We start from the raw sequence: 21,278 nt of genomic DNA on the forward strand, positions 1-21,278 counted from the left end.
TCTGCCTGATTCGAGGGCAGGTGGTCTGTGCGCCGCCCCCCACCCCCACAACTATCTGTCGAGCGAGAGGCAGGGTGAGCTCGCCCCCGGTGCCAGCCACCTGGGCATATGGCCGCTTGGAGGGGACAGACAGCAAAGCTGATGGTGATTATTATTAAATTCAGATGTTCCGGGTTTTCCTTTGCTTTCTCCTGTGCCCTTAACATATTGAGTACCACGTGGAAGACAGGCAACTTTAGCAGCATCATAACTCCAGCAGGCAGGGATCAGAGATCAGATAAACTGATAGCCCTGAGTAGCCTAATACTGATGGCATCTGGGGCGCATGGGCAAAGCTGCCCCGGGCTGAGGGGCAGACCCAGTCTGTGTCGTCTGAGGAGGCAGCGCAGGGACGAGAGGCAGGTTCTCATCAGTGTGGGAAATGTATCCCACAGGTGGGAGCCCAGAGGAGAGGCAGTGTGGCTTTGCTGAGTGGTGAGCTGCCTGCTATAACGGGCATGCAAGCAGACATACACTGTGGGTGGGCCTGGTGTCCTCCCAACCTCTCCCCTTCCTAGAGGGCCTGAGGCTGATGATTCTCTGTAAGTGGATGGATGCACTGGCCAGCTCTTGGGGAGGTCCTTTTGGTGCTGGACTTGGGAGCTCAGGAGTGGGACCAGGCTGGCCTTGATATTGAGAACTCACTGAAGTCAGCCAGGAGGAGGAAGCAGACAGAAAACTCAGTTATCATGACTGGCCTTTCCTTTAAGTACGACCACCTGGAGTTGCTCTGCTTGGGAGACCAGTGGGTCAGACTTGAGCGGTTCCACTTCTTGGCTGACACGCACTTGGAGGTCCACAGTGGCCACTGGGTGCCTGGCCCCCTGAAGTGGGGGGGCCCAAGAATGGATCCAGCCTGGCTCTTCCCCCCATGACAGGGCACCATTAGCAACCCCACTTTGCAGGATGGTCAGAGGCAGAGAGAGAATAATTTTTTAATCTGAGTATGCCCTCTGCAATATTTTAAATGTCAAAAATGGAAGTGTTTTTGCTCAGTCATGTCTGACTCGTTGAGACTCCGTGGACTGTAGCCCACCTGGCTCCTCTGTCTGTGGGATTTCCCAGGCAAGGATACTGGAGTGGGTAGCCATGCCCTTCTCCAGGGGATCTCCCTGACCCAGGAAACGAGCCCTGGTCTCCTGCATTGCAGGCAGATTCTTTACCATCTGAACCACCAAAATGTACTTACACTAAAAAAAACTATATATTGTTTGCCTGAAATTCAAATTTAATGGGGAGATCGTCTGGCCACCCTAATCCTGAGATAGCTGGGTTCTGCTTGGTTTTTGAATGTTGTAAAGATGGGCTCCTATGTTGTGCTGTGCCTGCCTTTTTCACTCAATATTCTGTTTTTAAGATTCCTCCGTGTCATCGTGTGCAGTTGTGCTTGGGTCTTTTTTCATTGCTGTGTAGGATTTCATCGTATGAACATTTCCTGACCTATTTATCCATTCTTCAAATAGGCCCATTATAAATGATATTACTAGGAACATCCCACATGTATCTTAGTGCACAGAGAGATATACTCTTGAATGAGGATGCCCACACACACACCTGGGAATGGGGTGGTCAGGAGATCCTCTGCACAGCTCTTCAGTGGAGGCCAAGAGGCAGCAGTCGCTTGTCTCGCCCCTCTGCGAGCACTTTGTGCGACTTGTAAGTTGTGCCCATCTGGTGGCTGGGTTGGTATCATTATGGGGTCTTCACTTGCGTTCCCTTGATGACCTGTGAGGCTGAGAATCTTGGCCACTTAGCTTTCTTCTTTTGTGATGGGCTCAGCTCTTTTGCCCGTTTAAAAAAGTAATTGGGTTGTTTGCCCTTTTTGTATTTATCCATAGAGATTCTTTATTTGGCAGGCAAGCCCGTCATCACGTGTAATGTCTCAAGTGGCACTTCCTCCCCTACGACCTGCCTCTTCCCGCTCCTGGTGGCGCCTTCGGATGACCGTGTGCATTTAGTTGCTTCAGTCATGTCCGACTCTCTGCGACCCCATGGACCATGGCCTGCCAGGCTCCTCTGCCCATGGGATTCTCCAGGCGAGAATACAGCAATGGGCTACCATGACCAGAAGGTCTTAATTTTGGTGCAAAGTGAAGTCGCTCAGTCGTGTCTGACTCTTTGCGACCCCATGGACTGTAACCTACCAGGCTCCTCCATCCATAGAGCTTTCCGGGCAAGAGTACTGGAGTGGGTGGCCATTTCCTTCTCCAGCGGATCTTCCCAACCCGGGAATCGAACCTGGGTCTCCTGCATTGCAGGCAGACGCTTTACCATCTGAGCCACCTGGGAAGCAGGCTCAGCAGTCACAGGTCTGTGATTTTCTTTGTGGTTAGTGCTTTCTGTGTCCTATTTAAGAAGGTCCTCCCTTGAAGTCATGAATATGTTTCCACATTATCTGAGATCTTCACGGTTTTGCCTTTTCTGTTTAGGTATTAGCTCCACTGGCCGTGATCGCACTGACGGCATGAGGTAGGGATCCCGTCTGGGGATTTTCCGCGTGGCCCGGCACGCATATGGAGTTCGTCCTTCCCGGCTGCTCCGTGTTGCCCTTCTCACCTGACACGTGGGGAGCTGTGTCTGGGCTGTCTCCTGCCCCTTCAGTCCACTTAGCTCCAGGACCACACTGTCTTAATTACCCTGGCAACCAATTTCTTTCAAGTCTCTTTTCCTGAACCAGAATAGTCGAGGCTCCAGGAAAGCAGGGACCTGTCTTCCGGGTGGGGCGGGCGGGGGGAGGTCATATCACCGCATCCCCCATCCAGCCCAGTGCAGGAGGGATAAAGGTCTCCCTGGGAGCCACAGGCTTCTGTGGCCACCCTCCTGGGGCACCGTGACTTTCTAGAAGTCATCTCTGGTCTCCTCAGATGTAGACTGGGCCCTGGGCACTGAGCCTTGGCCCAGAGCAGCTTAGAGGAAGGGAGCGGGAACCAAGCGCAGAAGAAGAGGAAGAGCTCAGCTGTTACAAAATCCTAAGTGTTAGAAAAAAAAAAATTCCGTATACATACCGTATTCATTTATGGGTTTTGGATGCATTTTTTGTTCTCATTTAACTGAAATCGGCCTTGATTTTTTTTTTTTAAAGGAGTGAGAGAGGGAGTGAAGTTGGCACGCAGCTAGTCCATCTGGTCTAATTACTTCTGGTATTTTGAAAGAAGGCATCTAAACCTGCTGAGACAGGAAACTTTGAGAAGTGGCGGCCTGGCCGCTGCTGGGCGTCCAGGCTGGGATCCTGCTCGGTGACTCGGAGGCCTGGCTGCCGTGGGCAGCTGGGAGGCTGAGGGGCCGGCGCTCTGCAAACAGCCAGCATGCGCGGTGACCTCGGGTCAGGTCTTGGCTTCTGTGAAATGACAGTGGGCACTCCCCTTGTGCAGGGGTGTTCTTAGGATTCAGGTCTTTTGCATAAGATGCTTGGCACACACCAGGCGTTCAACACACGGTGGTCTCACCCAGCCCCAGACCTTTCCAGCTACTGCTTTGACTGCCCAGAATGGGGGCTGGGGGAGGTTGTCTTCCTACAGCCTGTGTGGCCCTGGGCGAGGCTGGTGGTGGACTCCAGTCTGAGCTCCCCCTTCTCTGTGTGTACAGAGCAGGCCTGGTGCAGGGTGGGGTGGGCAGACAGGAACTCAGCTGCCAGGGAATTTAAAACCTGTGCCTCAGAGGTGCTGATGAGACAATAACATAGTTACTGTTTATACCACTGAGCTGACCAGAGGCTCTACACTTGTAGCTGCTCCAGCAGCTCAAACCTTCACCACCAGGAGGAGGTCTGACCCTTGTCCCCATTATATAGCTGAGAAGACTGAGGCCCACAAGGTGAAGTGACTGGCTGAAGGTCCCACAGTAACTGAGAGTCCCTCTGGGCCTGCCCAGAACTGAGGACAGAGAGGTTGCTAAAATAAAATGCTTTCTAAAAGACTTGATGAAATACATCTTTTAGAGAAAAAAAGATTAGAGGATGAAATTATGAGCTCCTAACTTTTCCCTTGCTTCTCAGCACCTCTTACCAGCATGTGGTCAAAGTCCTGGGAAGGCTGGGTGAGTGGGACAGGATCCTGGGTGGGGCGGGGCCCGAGGCAGCCCGCACTGCCCCTGGGGGCCAGAGGCTGGTAGGTGACCACAGTGAGGCCAGTGTAGACAGCTGCGCCCCTTGCTGGGCTCTTGACCCTCGGTCCTCCTGGCTCGGAGTGAGGAGTGGCTGGGTCTGGGACTCGACTCCAACCACCTATAACCCTTTGCTCTTTTGCTATTAAGAAAATGTTTTAAATCTTACAAAAAAAAAAAAAAAAAACACCAAAACTGACTTTTCAGGCTCTGCAGTAATTCTCCAAGGTGTTTGGGGTGTTGTAGTTTGAGGTTGCCTGCTCTTGTTCTTGCTTCCTAGGTGGCTCAGCTGTAAACAGTCCGCCTGCAATGCAGGAGATGTGGGCTCGATCCCTTGGGTCGGGAAGAGCCCGTGGAGGAGGGCGTGGCAACCCTCTCCAGTATTCTTGCCGGGAGAATCCCATGGACAGAGGAGCCTGGTGGGTTACAGTCCATGGGGCCGCAAAGAGTCGGACGCGACTGGGCGCTTATGTTCTGCAAAGCTCTATCAGGGGATCCTGGGAAGCCTGAGTTGGGGGTACCCCACAGAGAGCATGTCTGCCCCAGCCTGTGGGTGCACACAGCCAGGGACTGCTTTCCAGTCCTTTCCTGGCCTAGAATTTTGGGGGCCTGCAGGTTTACCACCTTGGAAGCCTGGGTCGGGGGTCCAGGGGAGGCATCCTCTCCCTGGTGGAGGCGTCTGCCATCCCAGAAGCCTTCTCAGGGCCAGCTTTGAGGTCACACCCCCTACTAACCTCTGCCCCATTGCCTCACGGCCATGAAGACCCACATTCCCTGCTTCAGAGGCTGGAGGTCCCGGGGCATTTAAGCCGTGCTTGTTACACTCCATCCTGCATTTCTAGATGGTTTCAGCATGGGCTATGGGCTTGGTCTGTTGAGACAAGAGAGGCCAAGGCTCTTAGTCTGCTTCGGGACCTGCAGCCCTCATTCTGCAGACTTCCCAAGAGCTGCTCCACAGTCCCCTCACTGTGCCGGGCACTCCCCACAGGACAAGGCGGGACTGTTCGTATCCTTGTTTTGGGAGGGTGAGGCAAGGCATCAGGAGTCAAGTGACAGGTCCAGGATCTCAGCCATAGGCAGGAACTGGATTTGGGTGGCTCCGGGGGTGGCCAGCCTTGACCTGCTTCATCAGCTGTGGTTTCCCAGCCTGTCCCCTGGCACATCCTCCCTGTAGCCCCTGTTAGGCTGCTGAACCAGTCGGGGCTGGACTTCGGGGTCCCAGGAACCCCATCAGTGGTAAATGCTCCAGGGCCCCGTTCCGGGGCGCTGCCCAGGTGCTCCCAGTGAGGCCCCTGGAGCTGCTGGTTGGAGCATCGCAGAATCTGGGTTCACCCCTCTCTCCCCTACCTGGAGCCCAAGTTGGGAACAGCCTGTGTCTGTTCAAGGGAAGCTGGGAAGGCTGCCTCTCAGGCTGACCGCAAGCCCCACCCGAGCTGTGGTGCCCCCAAGTGCCCCCTTGGTCAGTCCTGTGATGGCAATGTGACGTGCTTGGGAGGGTCCCCCAGGGGTGAGCAGTGTCCTCCACCAGCGGTCAGTTCCCCTCCTTCCTCCGCCGGATCTGACACTTGTCAACTTCATACGCCACTGGTGGCCAATGGATTGTTTAGACTGATCTCTATTTATTCGTCTGTGCTGGGCCCTTGTTGCTGTGTGGGCTTCTCTCTAGTTGCAGAGGGCAGGGCGGCTCTCTAATCGCAGCGTGCGGCCTTCTCTTTGAGGCGGCTTCTCGTTGCAGAGCACGGGCTCTGGGGTGCACATGCCACGGGCTCTGTGGCACGTGGCTTGTGAGCGCTAGGCACAGGCTCAGTAGCTGTGGTGCAGGGGCTTGGCTGCTCCAGGGCACGTGGTGTCTTCCTGGCTCAGGGATGGAACCTGTGTCTCCTGCATTGACAGGCAGAGTCTTTGGTCGACAAGTTTGGCTGGAGGAAGAAATTCCTCACCTTCTGGCCCTGCGCTTTGCTGCCTCTGGGTGTGTGCACACACATGCACACACTAACACACACACACAGGACTACCACACAGCACATACAGCACACATGCATGCCACCAACACACGCACACAGGTGCACACATATGTACACACGCAGCCACACACACACAGAGTCCCCACCCCACAGACGCAGCACACATGCACGCCACACAACACATGCACACGTACATGTACACACAGAGCCCCCACACCACCATCACATATGCACACACACATGTACACACACAGCTGTACATACACAGAGCTCGCACACCGCACATGCAATACACATGCACACACACATGTACGCACATACACAGCCACACACACACACAGGGCCCCCACACCACACATGAAGTACAGACACATACATGCACACGTACATGTACACACACAGAGCCCCCACACCACCATCACATATGCACACACACATACACACACACACAGCTGTACATACACAGAGCTCTCACACCGCACATGCAATACACACACAAACACACACATACACACAGCCACACACACACAGGGCCCTCACACCACACATGCAGTACACACGCACACACACATGTACACAGATACACAGCTGCACACACACAGAGCCCCCACACCACACATGCAGTACACATGCACACACACATGTACACACATACACAGCCGCACACACACACAGGGCCCTCACACCACACATGCAATACAGACACACACATGTACGCATTGTCTCTCTCACATATGCTTTCTGTCACACATGTGCACACAGACATGTACTCATACACACGTACACACACAGAGCCCCCACACCACCCATGCAGGACAGACACACACATGCACACGCTCTCTTCCTCTCCCATACGCTTTCTCTCGCACACGTGTGTTCTGTCTTCTCACACACACACTCCTGCACACAGATGCTCTTCTCTCACACATGAGACCTCTTCTGCTCTGCCTTTCCCATCCTTATCTTTCCTGATTTCACACTGTTTTCTTTATAGAAGGGCCCCTCAACACACACACACACGCACACTTCTACACGAGATTAATGTTTGACCGCATCGTCTGCCTTCTTCCCGCCGCATAGTCCCAGCCAAACAGAAGATGAATGACTCTGAGCGTGGAAGGGTGGGGAAAATTAATTAGCAATGACAAAGGACCCCATTTTGGGTTCACTCACCTCGCTGCTGACTTGCCGTAAGTGGGCGCCAGGCGCGGAGTGTGACTGACAGGCCCGCTCCCACTGGCCCTACTGCAGGGTGGGTGGCAGCGTCTCCCCCAGGCCCCCTCGACTCACCAGCCCGGGAGATGCAGAGAAGGAGCAAGGCATGCCCGTCTCCCTCAGAACCGGGACCTCCCCGGGAGACCGGGGCAACTGTGGGATGAGGAGTCAGCAGGAACTGGCTCGGGGGACCCGGGCACGTCACTGCCCTCTGAGCCTCGGTGTCCCTTGCTGTGGATGGAGCACAGACTCGCTGGGGTGCCGGGAGGGTCCCGGGACACACGTGGGCCAGTGACAGGTGTCATCCTCACCTGAGAGGCAGGGGCCGTGGCCAGCTCCCTGGAAGTGGCCCCAGAAACCTGGCCTCTGGGGGAGAGGGTGCTGGGGCAGGAAGGGTAGGTGAGGATCAGGACGCGTGCTGGGCCTGGAGTGGGCCTGCTCCACTCGTCTTGCCTGAGCTTGTCTTGTCTTGTCTTGTCAGGCTTGTCTGACCTCAGGGGTGGCCTCTGCGGTGAGAGGTCCCTGCCGGTCCCTGCAGCCTTCCTCCTGCAGGAGAGGCGGAAGCGGAAGCCCACCTGTCCTGCGGGAGCGGGCACGGGCACTGTGAGAGGCTCTTCCCTTCCATCTGCAGGGCAGCCGCCCTGGCCCTCACCTGGGGAACGGGCTGCCTGGGGAGGCAGGGATGGGCCCCTGAGGGAGGGGAGTCGGGAGGAGCCAAAGATGTGAGCATCGCCTCTGAGGCCCCCTCTGTGAAATGGGCACACAGTTCCCCCAGGCAGGTTGTGGCAGCGGGAGGGAGAATGGGAAGCTCAGCAGATGGTGAGAGTTCTGTTTCTGGTCCTGGGGGCGGCCGGGGGCGGGGGCGGTGGGTGGGATCTCACGGCTTCAGGACTTCCAGGGGCTCTGGGGAGGATCCTGTTGGGAGGATGCTGGGAGGAGAGGGTTCATGCTAAGTTCTTCCCACCTGCCTGTCTGCCAGGTAGAGCACCTGTCACTTCATTCCATCATTCATTCATGCACACCTGATGCAAGCCCTCCCTGACGTCCGCCTAGACCCAGCCATCTTTGGGCAGGAAGGACTCAGGGATGGTTGACCTGGGCCTGCCCTGAAGGAGCCAGTGCAAGGGTGCTCAGAGCAGGAAGGGTTACCTGTGCTCGGAGATGGAGGTGATCAATGGAAGTTTCCTGGAGGAGGTGGCCTTTGACTCAGGTCTTAATATATCACCGGTCATGGGTTCCGAGGAGAGGCTGGGAAGGGCGTTTCAGATGGCTAGGACAGTATGAGCCAAAACCCAAAGGTGGGAAGAGGCTAGGCTGGGTTCAGGAAGCAGAGGATCGTTGTGGTTGGTGGGTGGTGAGCTCACTGGGGAGTCTGAGCCAGATGGTCCAGAAGGTAGGCTGGGGCAGAGCCCAGGGGCCCTGTGTGCCAGGTCACATGGTCCAGGCTTGACCTGGAGGTGATGGGGAGCCATGGAAGGTTCTGGAGTAGAAGTCACAGGGTGTATGAGAGGCATATCCTATCTCTGAAGCCAGGCTCAGAGAAGGGGAGCAGACAGGGGACATTCAAGAGTTGCTCAGAGGGACAGGCAGACAGTTGTCATGGAAGAAGAACCAGGGGCCCAGCCACCGCAGCGGGATCCTCTTCAGGTCAGTGGCCCGCTGGGCACAGGGTACAGGAGCCAGGAGCCCTGGTCCAGGCGATCTAGCCTCCTGTGTGTGCTCAGACACACTGCTTGGCCTCTCTGTGGCACTGTCTCCTCATCTGTCAAGTGGGGCCTCCCGAGAGCTCTGTCCTGAGGACTGACTGAGCTAAGGTGTGAGCGTGGCTGGGAAAGTGGGGTTCGCTGAGGCAGACGGCCAGGGCCCCTGGCGCTGTGATCGTCGCTCTGGGGTGGAGGCGGAGTGCCCAGCTCTGGAGTTCGCAGTCCGGATTGGAGTCCTCGCCATGCCACCAGGTAACCTTGCACAAATCTCAAAACCTCTCTGAACCTCAGATTTTGCATCTGTGATGAGGCCGTGAAGGCAGTTGCGTCCTGGGATGGGCGTGAGGACTCAGGGCTCGTGGAGGCGTCCTGGGATGGGCGTGAGGACTGGGGGTCGTGGAGAGTCTTTGGAGCTTGGCCGGTGTGGGTGTCACCCCAGTGGCCTCTTGACACCCTCCAGTAAGGCGCCCCTTCCCTGCCCTCCACTCTCAGGCATTGCGCCCTGGCCTGGGTTTACTGCCGGGTCCAGCTGTACCTAAGGCACCCTGGACCTCCTCCGCCCCACACCCCAGCATCCCCAGGAGTTGGGGTGGCTGATTAAATGGCCCCCGGTACACCCCCTTCCCAGGGGTGTGTGCCTTACCTGGGGAGATGGAAAAACCAGAGCAGGGCAGGCTGTGTTTTCTACAGACAAGTATCGTCTCCCTCCCGCCTGCTGTTAGGGAGCCCAGAATTCACACTTCAGGGGGAAACCGTTTAATGATTGGCCACGTGGAGGTCATTTATATTGGCTAAGCGGGCCTAATTAGACGGGATTCGAAGGTTACCATAAGCGCACAAAAAAGCTGTTAAGGGGTTAACCTCTGAGAGATTACATTGTATTCAGCGCTCTGTTAAAGTTTGAATTAATTTTTCCCATGGGTTTGTTCACATTCTAATTTTCAACTAAATGAGACATCTGTTTCAGAAAAGGAAAATTTGCTCTGGTTGTCATAGCAACTATCATTCTGTAAGAAAATTATTCCAATGGTTACTTTAGAACAGAAAGACAGAAATTCAGGACATAAAGAGCCTGCCATCACTCAGTCGGAATTCTGATCCGCCCGAGCTCCTTGGGCTCTGTGATGTGTCTTGGACGGTGACATCGGGGCTCCTTGCCCTGGGGGCAGTCAGGCTGTGGGTCCGGGCGAGATGCCAGCGGTGTTGGGGCCGGGAACCATGGTCTTGGCAGCACCAGGGTCTCAGGCACACTTGTGGGCCTCGGACCACAGCTGCCCCCAGGGTGGGTGGGGGATGCTGGAGCTTGGCTGCTTGGATGACAGTCCCCGAGAGCCCCTGCCTGCCTTGTCCTCTGTCTGGAACCCCGGGCAGCCTTGAACTTCACCTCTGATCCCAGAAGGCCCCGCTGGACCAGGAGAGGGGGTCAAATGACCAACTGAGGATGCCGGGGGAATCTGGGCCAACTTCACTGTCAGGAAGGGCAAGTGCCACCCACCGCCCTTTGGCGTCTCTTCCCATGGCACAAAGCTGGATGGATGTCACATACGCATGGCTTTTCCAGACTCTGGGGAGTGTGGTCTCTGGAGAGTCGGTTTCTCCTGCTGCTCTGGCCCCTACTTCTGGCCTCCCTCAGGAAAGGCCTGCTAATAGCCTGCAGACCCCCTGAAGAGCATCTCCTCTGGACGGTCCCTTGCATGACTTGACTGTCTGCTTTCCCCAAATTTCAGTCAAGGCCAGAACTTGCCCATTTCCCAGTGACAGCGCCCCTGGAAATCTGGAGGTGTGTTTTCGTGGTGGTGGTACTTCCGTTCTCATAAATGTCCTCCCACCCATCCTCTCTCCCTGCCCTCTGTGGCAGCCAGTGGGGCGCAGCATCGAGCAGGAAGGAGCCCCTCTAATGGGTAAGATCTAGGGCACAGGCGTCCTTATCCCAGTTTACACACACACAGAGTCTGGGAGCATCCCACCCCGGGGCAGAGGCAGGGTGTCTGATGCCAACTTGGGTGCCCTTGAGCAAATGTCTTGGGCATCTCTGGGGGTGGGATGGATTCCAGCTTCCCAGGATTATGAGGGCACATGTTTCCAAGAACCATCTCTGGGGAAATGCCACCCCCAGATGCAAGCTCGTGGGTGCTGGAAGGGAAGGTGGAATAGGCAGGGGCTCGGGTGGGTGGGCTCCCGGGGGGCCTGTGATGCCTCTGATATGTTGCTGAGTGTCTTTTCCAAAAAGCCACTCCTGCCGCGACTCATGGGAATGAGCAGACGTCTTCTCTCCATACTGATGAGGTCTCGTTCCCCTCTTGTAAATATTTGATTAGGGTTTTTGAAAAATGGATGCTGTGTTTGCAAGGCGGCACCAGAAGGGCGTTGCTCCTTTTCTTGTAAGCTGATGGGCTGCGGGCTTCCGGGGACCACCAGGCTTGGCTTTGGGAGTGGTTTCTAGGCTGCTGCAGCCTCCCCTGCAGGGACCCCGTCCCGGCTCAGCCAAAGTGGGGCTTTGAGGGCACCCAGAGCCTGAGGACTTCAGAATGGCAGAGCTGTGAGCTGTATGTTAGGGCTGTCAACCGTTTTTGACCAGGAACTGTGGTAGGAAAAGCATTTGTCTTTTTTGCATTGTGACTCAGTACACCCTTACGTGGGTGTCTATTTAAATACAAATATATTTAACTGAAGTGTCCCTTCCCTGCTATGCTGTACTCCGATGTTTTTTGTTCGTTTTTCCTTTCCTTTTTCTTCTTCTTCTTTTTTTAATGTGGTTTGACCCTTCAAAACGCAGTTTGAAAAGCCCTGCCCTTGGCTAAAGGTGCATTGGAGAAGGAAATGGCAACCCACTCCAGTGTTCTTGCCTAGAGAATCCCAGGGATGGGGGAGCCTGGTGGGCTGCGGTCTATGGGGTCACACAGAGTTGGACATGACTGAAGCGACTTAGCAGCAGCAGCAGGCTAAAGGTTTTTCATCCAGGTTCCATGAGAGGGATTCAGGAGGGGTTTTTTATGATGGAGACTGTGATGGTGGTGATGATAGTGGTGGTGGTGGTGATGGTTATGACAGTGGTTATGACGGTGGTGCTGCTGATGGTGGGGGTTGTGCTATTGACATGGTGATGCTGATGATGGTTATGATGGTGGTGGGGATGGTGATGGTGATGGAGAGGATGGCAGTTGAAAAGCATTGGACCAGGCCCTGTTGTAAGCACTTTACCTGGATTAATTGTTTTCAAAGCCGTATTGAGGCAAATGGTGTTGTTATTATGCCCATTTTACAGGGGGGATAATTGAGGCATAAAGACACTAAGCCACTTGCCCAAGATCATGTAGGTAATTAGAGGTGGACCCATTCTAACCCAGGTCTGTATGATCCCAAGATTCCCTCCCGTTCAGTTCAGTTGCTCAGTTGTGTCTGACTCTTTGTGATCCCATGAACCGCAGCACGGCCGACCTCCCTATCCATCAACAACTGCCGGAGTCTACCCAAACCCATGTCCACTGAGTTGGTGATGCCATCCAACCATCTCATCCTCTGTCGCCCACTTCTCCTCTTGCCCTCAATCTTTCTCAGCATCAGGGTCTTTTCAAATGAGTCAGCTCTTTGCATCAGGTGGTCAAAGTATTGGAATTTCAGCTTCACCATCAGTCCTTCCAATGAACAGCCAGGACTGATCTCCTTTAGGATGGACTGGTTGGATCTCCTTGCAGTCCAAGGGACTCTCAAGAGTCTTCTCCAACACCACACTTCAAAAGCATCAATTCTTCGGCGCTCAGCTTTCTTCACAGTCCAACTCTCACATCCATAGATGACCACTGGAAAAACCATAGCCTTGACTAGACGTATCTTTGTTGGCAAAGTAATGTCTCTGCTTTTTAATATGCTCTCTAGGTTGGTCATAACTTTCCTTCCAAGGAGTCAGTGTCTTTTAATTTCATGGATTCAGTCACCATCTGCAGTGATTTTGGAGTCAAAAAAATAAAGTCAGCCACGTTTCCACTGTTTCCCCATCTATTTGCCATGAAGTAATGGGACCGGATGCCATGATCTTCGTTTTCTGAATGTTGAGCTTAAGCCAACTTTTTCACTCTCGTCTTTCACTTTCATCAAGAGGCTCTTAAGTTCTTCTTCACTTTCTGCCATAAGGGTGGTGTCATCTGCATGTCTGAGGTTATTGATATTTCTCCTGGCAATCTTGATTCCAGCTTGTGCTTCCTCCAGCCCAGTGTTTCCCATGATGTACTCTGCATATAAGTTAAATAAGCAGGGTGACAATATACAGCCTTGATGTACTCCTTTTCCTATTTGGAACCAGTCTGTTGTTCCATGTCCCGTTCTAACTATTGCTTCCTGACCTGCATACAGGTTTCTCAAGAGGCAGGTCAGGTGGTCTGGTATTCCCATCTCCTTCAGAATTTTCCACAGTTTGTTATGATCCACACAGTCAAAAGCTTTGGCATAGTCAATAAAGCAGAAATAGATGTTTTTCTGAAACTCTGATTTTTTTCTGATGCCCTCCAAGTTGGGTGTAAAATCGTGTGTATGTTGGGAGGGGGTGTTTTCTGCAGAGAGAACCCTCAGCTTTCTGCAGACATGCTAAGGCAGGCCTGGGTCAGGTATGCCTGAGGGAGGAGGCACCTTCTGAGGGGGCTTTCCCCAGGGCTGCCCACCTCACTGCCTTCCCCAGCCCCAGGCACCTGGTCTCATCACATGCAGGGCGCATCCTGAGGTTGGGGATCCCTTGGGACAGCCCAGACCTGAGGGTGCAGACAGCTCTCTGTGTGCGCCCTTCACTGTCTATTTCTCTCTCATGGGCCCTGCGGGCAGATTCCCAGGTCCCTACCTATATGGGTGGTCCCTCTGGTACCCACCCATGGCTGGGGGTCCAGGAACCCCACCCCCCACCCCAAGAGCAAGGCAGGAGCCACAAGTCTCCCTCAAGATCTAAACTTAGCCTGGTGGGGGCTTGGGGAGATGGTAGCCTGGTGTGTACTGCTTGCTTTTAGTAGTAAGTTTTTCTGGGTGGTACCTGGGGGCTTTCATTCCAAATGGAGGATCATATCCAGCCTTGAGGTTTTGGCTGCAATCCCAAGACAACAAAAAGAGTTCCGTTTGACATCCTGTTCACAAGCTCACTCATTCATCCAGGCTGTCTCTCTCAACACTGGTCGTTGAACAAACATCTGCCCTTCCCCCGGGCAGGTGCTGGGCATTTGGGGTGAGAGGGAAGATGGAGGAGAGAGGATTCTGAAGGAGAAATGTGCTGTGGGAGGGGGCAGGCAAGAGGAGGGGAGGGACCCAGTGTCCCAGGCAGGGGTCACGGGTGAGCAAAGGCTGGCAGCAGAGGGGAACCCCACAAGTGTCTGAAATGGGAAAGGACCTTTGCCCCCAAAAGGCTAGTGTGGCCACTCACCTTGCTCCTTCACAAGCGTACGTTCCAGGATTTGACACTGCAGGCTCAAAGGCTGCAGGGAGAGGGGGTCAGATCTGGGTTCCAGAATGACTTCTACACTGATCACGGTGTGACCCTGGGGACCTCCCTTCCTCTCTCGCTGAACCTCAGTCTTGTCCAGAACCTACCATGGTGGGACTAAGTCAGTTCTCAAATGCTGTCCCCTGGAACCCCCAGGGTTCCATAGAGGGGCACTGGGCGGCTGCCAACAAGGCAGAGGCAGTGGGTCAATAGCCAGGGGTGTCAGCCTCCCCCGGGGGTGCTTATGGGCCATGAGGGGGATTTTAGTGGCAGCTCTGGGCACCTGAGAGGCTTTGAATGTGAAAGCCCAGCCCCATGACCAACTTGTACAGAGTATGTCGGCAAATGGTGGGGAGGTGCCCAGCCTGGAAGTCTTTGCACCTGGGCCCAGATCCCTGAGCCAGCTCACTTCTCTGAGCCTCTGGTTCCTCATCTGAAAAATGGGGATAATCCTGGCCCTTAATTCACTGGGTTCTTGTAAGAGTTAGGTGAACCCTTTCCTGCAGTGTGATCAGATTGCTGTTGTTCAGTCACTGAGTCGTTTCTGACTCTTTGTGACCCCATGAACTGCAGCAGGCCAGGCTTTCCTGTCCTTCACTATCTCCTGGAGTCTGCTCAGATTCATGGGCATTGAGTTGATGGTGCTATCCAACCGTCTCATCCTCTGTCATCCCATTCTCCTCCTGCCCTCAATCTTTCTCAGCATCAGGGTCTTTTCCAGTGAGTTAGCTGTTTGCATCAGGTGGCCAGAGTATTGGAGCTTCAGCTTCAGCGTCAGTCCTTCCAATGATTATTCAAGATTGATTTCCTTTAGGAATAACTGGCACTTGGCAAAAAGTAGGTGTGCAGGGAATGCTGGTGATAATTTTTCCATAAAACAGGAAGAAAGAGACCTGTCTGCCCACCTTGCTGCAGGTGTGAAGGTCCCTAGGGTGGCTGATGAGGGGGTGATGGTGCTGATGGTGATTATATCAGTTTCCTAGGGCTGCAGAACTAATTATCACAAACCACGAAGCTTAAAACAACAGGTGTCAATTCTGCCCAATTCTGGAGACTGGCAGTCTGAAATCAAGGTGTCACCGAGGTTAGTTCTTACAGAGGGGACTGAGGGAAGATCTGTTCCCTGTCACTCTCCCAGCTTCTGGTGGTTGCTGGAAGCCTGGAGATTCCTTGACTGGTAGACAATCACTCTGGTCTGGGCAGCCATTGTCACATGGCCCTTACCGCTGTGTGTCTGTTTTCTGAGGACACCAGTCACTGGATTAGGACTGCTCTAATCAGGTATGACCTCACCTTGATTATGTCTGTGAAGACCCTACTTCTAGATAAGGTCACATTCACAGGTATTGGTTCAACTTCCACATACCTTAATATTTTGGGGGAGATACAATTTGACCCCCAATGGTAATGATAGTAATGAAGGGGTGAAGGTGTTGTTGTTGGTGGTGGTGGCGATGATGGTGACTTTGTAGATGCTAAAGGGCTGTGTTAATTTGGGGATCTCATAATGACTTAGGCCTAAGAGCTGACTCTTAGTTGGGATACTTTCGTTGTCAATGAAAACCCAGTTCAAATGGCTTTCTATTGGCCCATGTAACTGGGAAGTGCAGAGATGCGGGGGTGTCAGATGCAGTTTGATCCAGCTGCTGCCCTGGACCATGTGTTCCAGCCATCTCTCTTTACGACAGTTTAATAGGTCCTGACGGCTCCCAGGGTAGGAAGCTCACTGGTGTGATGGCGTTCCTTTCTCTCATCACTGAAGGAAACATCTGGAGTTGCCTCCAGCTGGAAGGGTCAAGGTCACATGCTCCCCATTGAACCCATTGACGGGGAATGACTTGCATGGATCCGTCTGGGGCTGAGGTGGGCAGCAGCTTGGAATTCTGTTCATTGGTCTCTGTCCACCTGGCCCTGACCTTGATGTTGAGGGTGGACTCAGCGCTGTGGAGCCCCTGCTGGGACCTTCGGGGTGGAGACAGGAATGAGCATTCCCACCCAGGACCCTCTGTCTCTTGGTGGGGGCTGGGAGAGTGACAGGGAACAGATCTTCCCTCAGTCCCCTTTGTAAGTCCCCACTGGCCCCAAATGTGGGAAGGATGATGGATGAGCATTTTCCCACTGTGGGGCCAGGTGAGAGTATTCTCCTCTAGATTTCCTTAGAAGTGCTTAGAGCAAGAGAGGTCTTTGGCAGGAGCTTTTTTTTTTTAACTTTCACTTAAAAAAATTACATGAATATTTGGTTGACCCAAAAGTTTGTTTTTTCTATAACATATTATAGCCAACCCAATAATATTGTTCATCATAGAAAAAAGCTTTTTTTTATTAGTGAAGCAAGAGGGAAAAATATCAATAACTGGGAGAAATATCAATAACCTCAGATATGCAGATGACACCACCCTTATGGCAGAAAGTGAAGAGGAACTCAAAAGCCTCTTGACGAAAGTGAAAGAAGAGAGTAAAAAAGTTGGCTTAAAGCTCAACATTCAGAAAACTAAGATCATGGCATCTGATCCCATAACTTCATGGGAAATAGATGGGGAAACAGTGTCAGACTTTATTTTGGGGGGCTCCAAAATCACTGCAGATGGTGATTACAGCCATGAAATTAAAAGACACTTACTCCTTGGAAGGAGTAACCTAGACCAGCCTAGATAGCAAATTCAAAAGCAGAGACATTACTTTGCCAACAAAGGTCCATCTAGTCAAGGCTATGGTTTTCCCAGTAGTCATGTATGGATGTGAGAGTTGGACTGTGAAGAAAGCTGAGTGCTGAAGAATTGATGCTTTTGAAGTGTGGTATTGGAGAAGACTTTTAAGAGTCCCTTGGACTGCAAGGAGATCCAACCAATCCATTCTAAAGGAGATCAGTCCTGGGTGTTCTTTGGAAGGAATGATGCTAAAGCTGAAACTCCAGTACTTTGGCCACCTCATGAGAAGAGCTGACTCATTGGAAAAGACTCTGATGCTGGGAGGAATTGGGGGCAGGAGGAGAAGGGGACGACAGAGGATGAGATGGCTGGATGGCATCACCAACTCGATGGACATGAGTTTGAGTGAACTCCGGGAACTGGTGATGGACAGGGAGGCCTGGTGTGCTGCGATTCATGGGGTCGCAAAGAGTCGGACACGACTGAGCAACTGAACTGAACTGAACTGAAGCGGGAAAAGGTGCGTCAGGCGCCTTTCCTGGCATTCCAATGGTTAAAAATCCAAGCTTCCTCTGCAGGGGGCATGTGTTTGATCCCTAGTTTGCGAACTAAGATCCTGAGTGAGACGAAGCCAAAAACCAACAGACAAGACTGGTCATTACCTGGGCAAGAGTCTAGATGAATTCACACTTTGAATCCCCATCCAGGTGGACACCTCCTGGGTGTGAGGTCCTGGATATCCGACTGGTCCTGATGGCTGAGTGGCACTGAGACCCACCTTTCCTGCCTCTCATCACCCCCACTCTCGATGGCCACCTCTGAACCGCCTGCTCTTCTCCTACAGGCAGCCCTGGTTTTATGGCTGGGGTTTTAACCTCCCACGTGGCCAAGCGCTGCTCGAGAAATGGAACCTCATTCCGGAAGGCGTGGACGTCCTGATAACGCACGGACCGCCGCTGGGTAAGACTCATCCGCCCCCGCCTCGGGCTCCTGGCCCCGATGCCCGCTCGTGCTGGGAGGACACAGGGCTCTGGGTGCTGGGGCCAAGGGGCGCTGGGCCTATCCAGGGGGCTGCCGAAGGGCTCTCTTCTGAGTTGTGGTGCTGGGGTGCCAGTCACCCCACTGTCGCTCTCATTTCCTGAGCACCTACTGTGTGCCAGGGGCTCCACGTGTTACCTCCTGGACTGCTCATAGCCAGGTGGTAAGGTCAGACTCAGCTACCCCTTTCACACAGGTAGGCACTGTGGAGCCAGGGGTGTCAAAGACCTGAGTTCTGGGGGCTGAATACCACAAGGTCACTCTCACCAGCCCCCATCCTGTGCACCCCTCACCCCGGGAGACCACCCACCCCAGCAGTCTCCAGCTTTCCTCCCAGCCCCCACGGCCCCTACTCCGGTCCAAGCTGACAACACCACTTGTCATCCCAGACGGGAAGGGTTGCCAGGTGAAGCCCAGAGCAGCCCCAGAGTCCCTCGCTCCGATACCTGTTTTGGGAGAAGCTGTCCTGAGCACCTATGTGTGCCAGATGACCAGCCAGCACACTTGGGTGCCTGCTCCACCCTCACTAAAGGTTCCCCATTTCCAAATGGAGGGAACCTGGAGGCCCAGGGCCCTGACATTGTTCAGGCGTGACCCGTGGCTTGTAGTGGGCTTGAAGCAGGTTTCTCATTTTCTCCCTCCTTCTCTCCGTCTCCTCCTTCCCTACTTTCCTCCTCCCCATCCATTCCCCCACCAGCATCTTTTGAGTTCCTGCCTCACCACGTCTGCTTCATATACAACACACAACCCCTGCTCTGGGGGTTGCCTGTGTGCTCAGCCCAGCCCAGCTGTTAAATGAATTGTTGAATGTGGCACAGAGAGGTTAAGTGACTTGTCCAAGGTCACACAGCCAGCAGGTAGCAGAGCCTGGGACTTAAACCCAAGGGTCTGCTGCAAACCCGCTTCCCTCCCACTTCCTGTCTCCCCCCTCCTCTTCCTCCCCGCCCCCCTCTCTCCTTTAAGTCAGGTCCACTGCAGTCTGTGATTCTTTGCAGGGTCCGTCTTCCCCTCCCCAGCAGTTTTAGGAACCTGTTTCTCCCGCCCAAGCAGAGAAGGGGCTGAGCTGAGCCCTCATTGTCCTCTTGGAGTAATCAATTACTCTTCGTTTGTGTAGCCATGTGAGGCTAATAAGCCGCCACCATATGGGCGGCTCCGGGAGGCTGGCCGTGCGAGCAGACCCAGACGTGGGCACGTGCGTGAGGCTGCAGTGAATAAAGAGGGCGTTTTCCTGATTTTGTGATGCTTGTTTATAAAGTTTCCAACCTGCAGATTCTGCTCCTGGGCTCCTCCCTGCTGCTGGCTCACCTTGGGCCTCACCTGTCCCTCTCAGGCCTCAGCTGGCTTTTCTCTGCAATGGGTGGATACCGGCCTTGAGGCCACTTTGAGCATGAATGGTCTGGAGGCTCTCAGCTATGGAGCCGTCTTCGCTACCCCACCGCCGCCCCGTGTGTTCTCTGTGTGGCCCTGCGAGAGGAGCAGGGGAAGAGGGAGGTGGAGGAGGCCACAAGGCCCTAGGAGGTGCACTCTGGAGCCAGGCTTCCCTCCCTGAGGCTGGGGCAGGGCAGGGCAGGGCTGGTCCAGGACTGCCACGTCCCTGAGACTGCAGAGCTGCGACCTGGGCTTTGCGGGGCCAGGGCCAGGCATGCCTGGGCTTCGTCACTGCCCTCCCTCTCTCTCCCCTGCCAGGCTTCCTGGACTGGGTCCCCAAGAAGATGCAGCGGGTGGGCTGCGTGGAGCTGCTCAACACGGTACAGAGGCGCGTCCAGCCGCGGCTGCACGTCTTCGGCCACATCCACGAAGGTCAGCAAGGGTGGGGGCCGCACACGTGGTGGTTGTTATTGTTCAGTTGCTCAGTCGTGTCTGACTCTTTGTGACCCCAAGGACTGCAGCATGCCAGGCCTCCCTGTCCTTCACTTAGCTCCTGGAGTTTGCTCAAAGTCATGTCCATCAAGTTGGTGATGCCATCCAACCATCTCACCCTCTGTCGTCCCCTTCTCCTCCTGCCTTCAATCTTTCCCAGCATCAGCGTCTTTTCCAGTGAATCGGCTCTTCCCATCAGGTGCCTAAAGTGGTGGAGCTTCAGCTTCAGCATCAGTCCTTTCAATGAGTATTCAGGGTTGATTTCCTTTAGGATGGACTGGTTTGATCACACGCTGGTGGGGGAGGTGCACCTCACTGGCTTCTCAGGGGGCGCCTCTTGACTCCCTTGAACCCGGTCACCTCCTCCCGGGCCAGCGGGAAATAGCCCACCTCCTACATACACTTTGCATCTACATGCGCCTATCTCCACACTGGCTGTCAGTTACCTATTGCTGGAGTGTCTCATCATAGGACGATGAGGGCAAAGTCTGGCAAGACTCAGGGGTAAGTTTTACTTCCTAGAGCCCTGCAACTCTGCCATGCCTCTAGCCTGAGAAGTCTTCAGAGATGGCAGGGGGCTTTCTGGAGAAGGGGACATTTGGATGTGACCTAGAGAAGGATTGCATTTGGGGGTACACGGTGAGCTGTCTGCAGGGCTGGAAGCCTGTCTTCCTGTTCATGTCTCTATGGCCTGGCATACAGTAGGTGCTTAATGAATGTGGAGGGCTGCCTGCCTCCCTGAGGGGCTCTAGTGGCCCTTCTCCTCCCAGTGTCCCCACCTAAGACAGACATGAGGTTCTGCCTTCTGTCCTGGGGGCAGGACCGCTTGCTGTCTCCACATGGCTGGGGTTGGGGGGGGTGTCTATATCATCTCAGGCAGTGGGCAGGGTGGCTGTGAAGGTGACTGGCGATGTCGGCAGCTGCAGTCCTGACTGCCACCCTGTCCCTGCCCTGTCACTGCCCAGGGTTCTCCTCATTCGACTTCAGCCTTCCTCACTGGAGCCTAATCGCACCAGTTGGACAGGTCCCTCCTTTGGCTCCTTTTGAACTTTTATCCCACCTGTCCAAGGCCTCTTGGTCCCACCGTACCCTACCATGAAGCACATGGGCTCCCGTGGTGCAGGGGGACCGCTGTGGTTCCCCCCAACGTTGTCCCCTGGCCTCTTGAACCTCTGTCTGCGTCGGGCTGGGGCTCCTGGGCCTCAAGTTTGTCTGGTTCACATCAGATCACTTTCCAGCTCAGAAACCAGCA

The 21,278-nt window shown here is 54.2% G+C and overlaps 1 protein-coding gene and 1 non-coding gene across 2 annotated transcripts in view; one reads left to right on the plus strand and one right to left on the minus strand.

Moving 5' to 3' along the window:
- Positions 1-21,278, plus strand: part of MPPED1 (metallophosphoesterase domain containing 1) — an 81,997-nt gene that overhangs the window by 56,527 nt on the left and 4,192 nt on the right. Inside the window, exons 5-6 of the mRNA XM_069581710.1 lie at positions 17,973-18,088; positions 19,853-19,966. Of these exons, the coding sequence (XP_069437811.1) occupies positions 17,973-18,088; positions 19,853-19,966 (230 nt within the window). The remainder of the gene's footprint in view (positions 1-17,972; positions 18,089-19,852; positions 19,967-21,278) is intronic.
- Positions 2,257-2,328, minus strand: TRNAC-GCA (transfer RNA cysteine (anticodon GCA)). The gene has a single exon. It is a non-coding gene; the product is annotated as a tRNA-Cys (tRNA).

Source organism: Ovis canadensis, chromosome 3 (genome assembly GCF_042477335.2).
Source record: "Ovis canadensis isolate MfBH-ARS-UI-01 breed Bighorn chromosome 3, ARS-UI_OviCan_v2, whole genome shotgun sequence".
Lineage (NCBI taxonomy): Eukaryota > Metazoa > Chordata > Mammalia > Artiodactyla > Bovidae > Ovis > Ovis canadensis.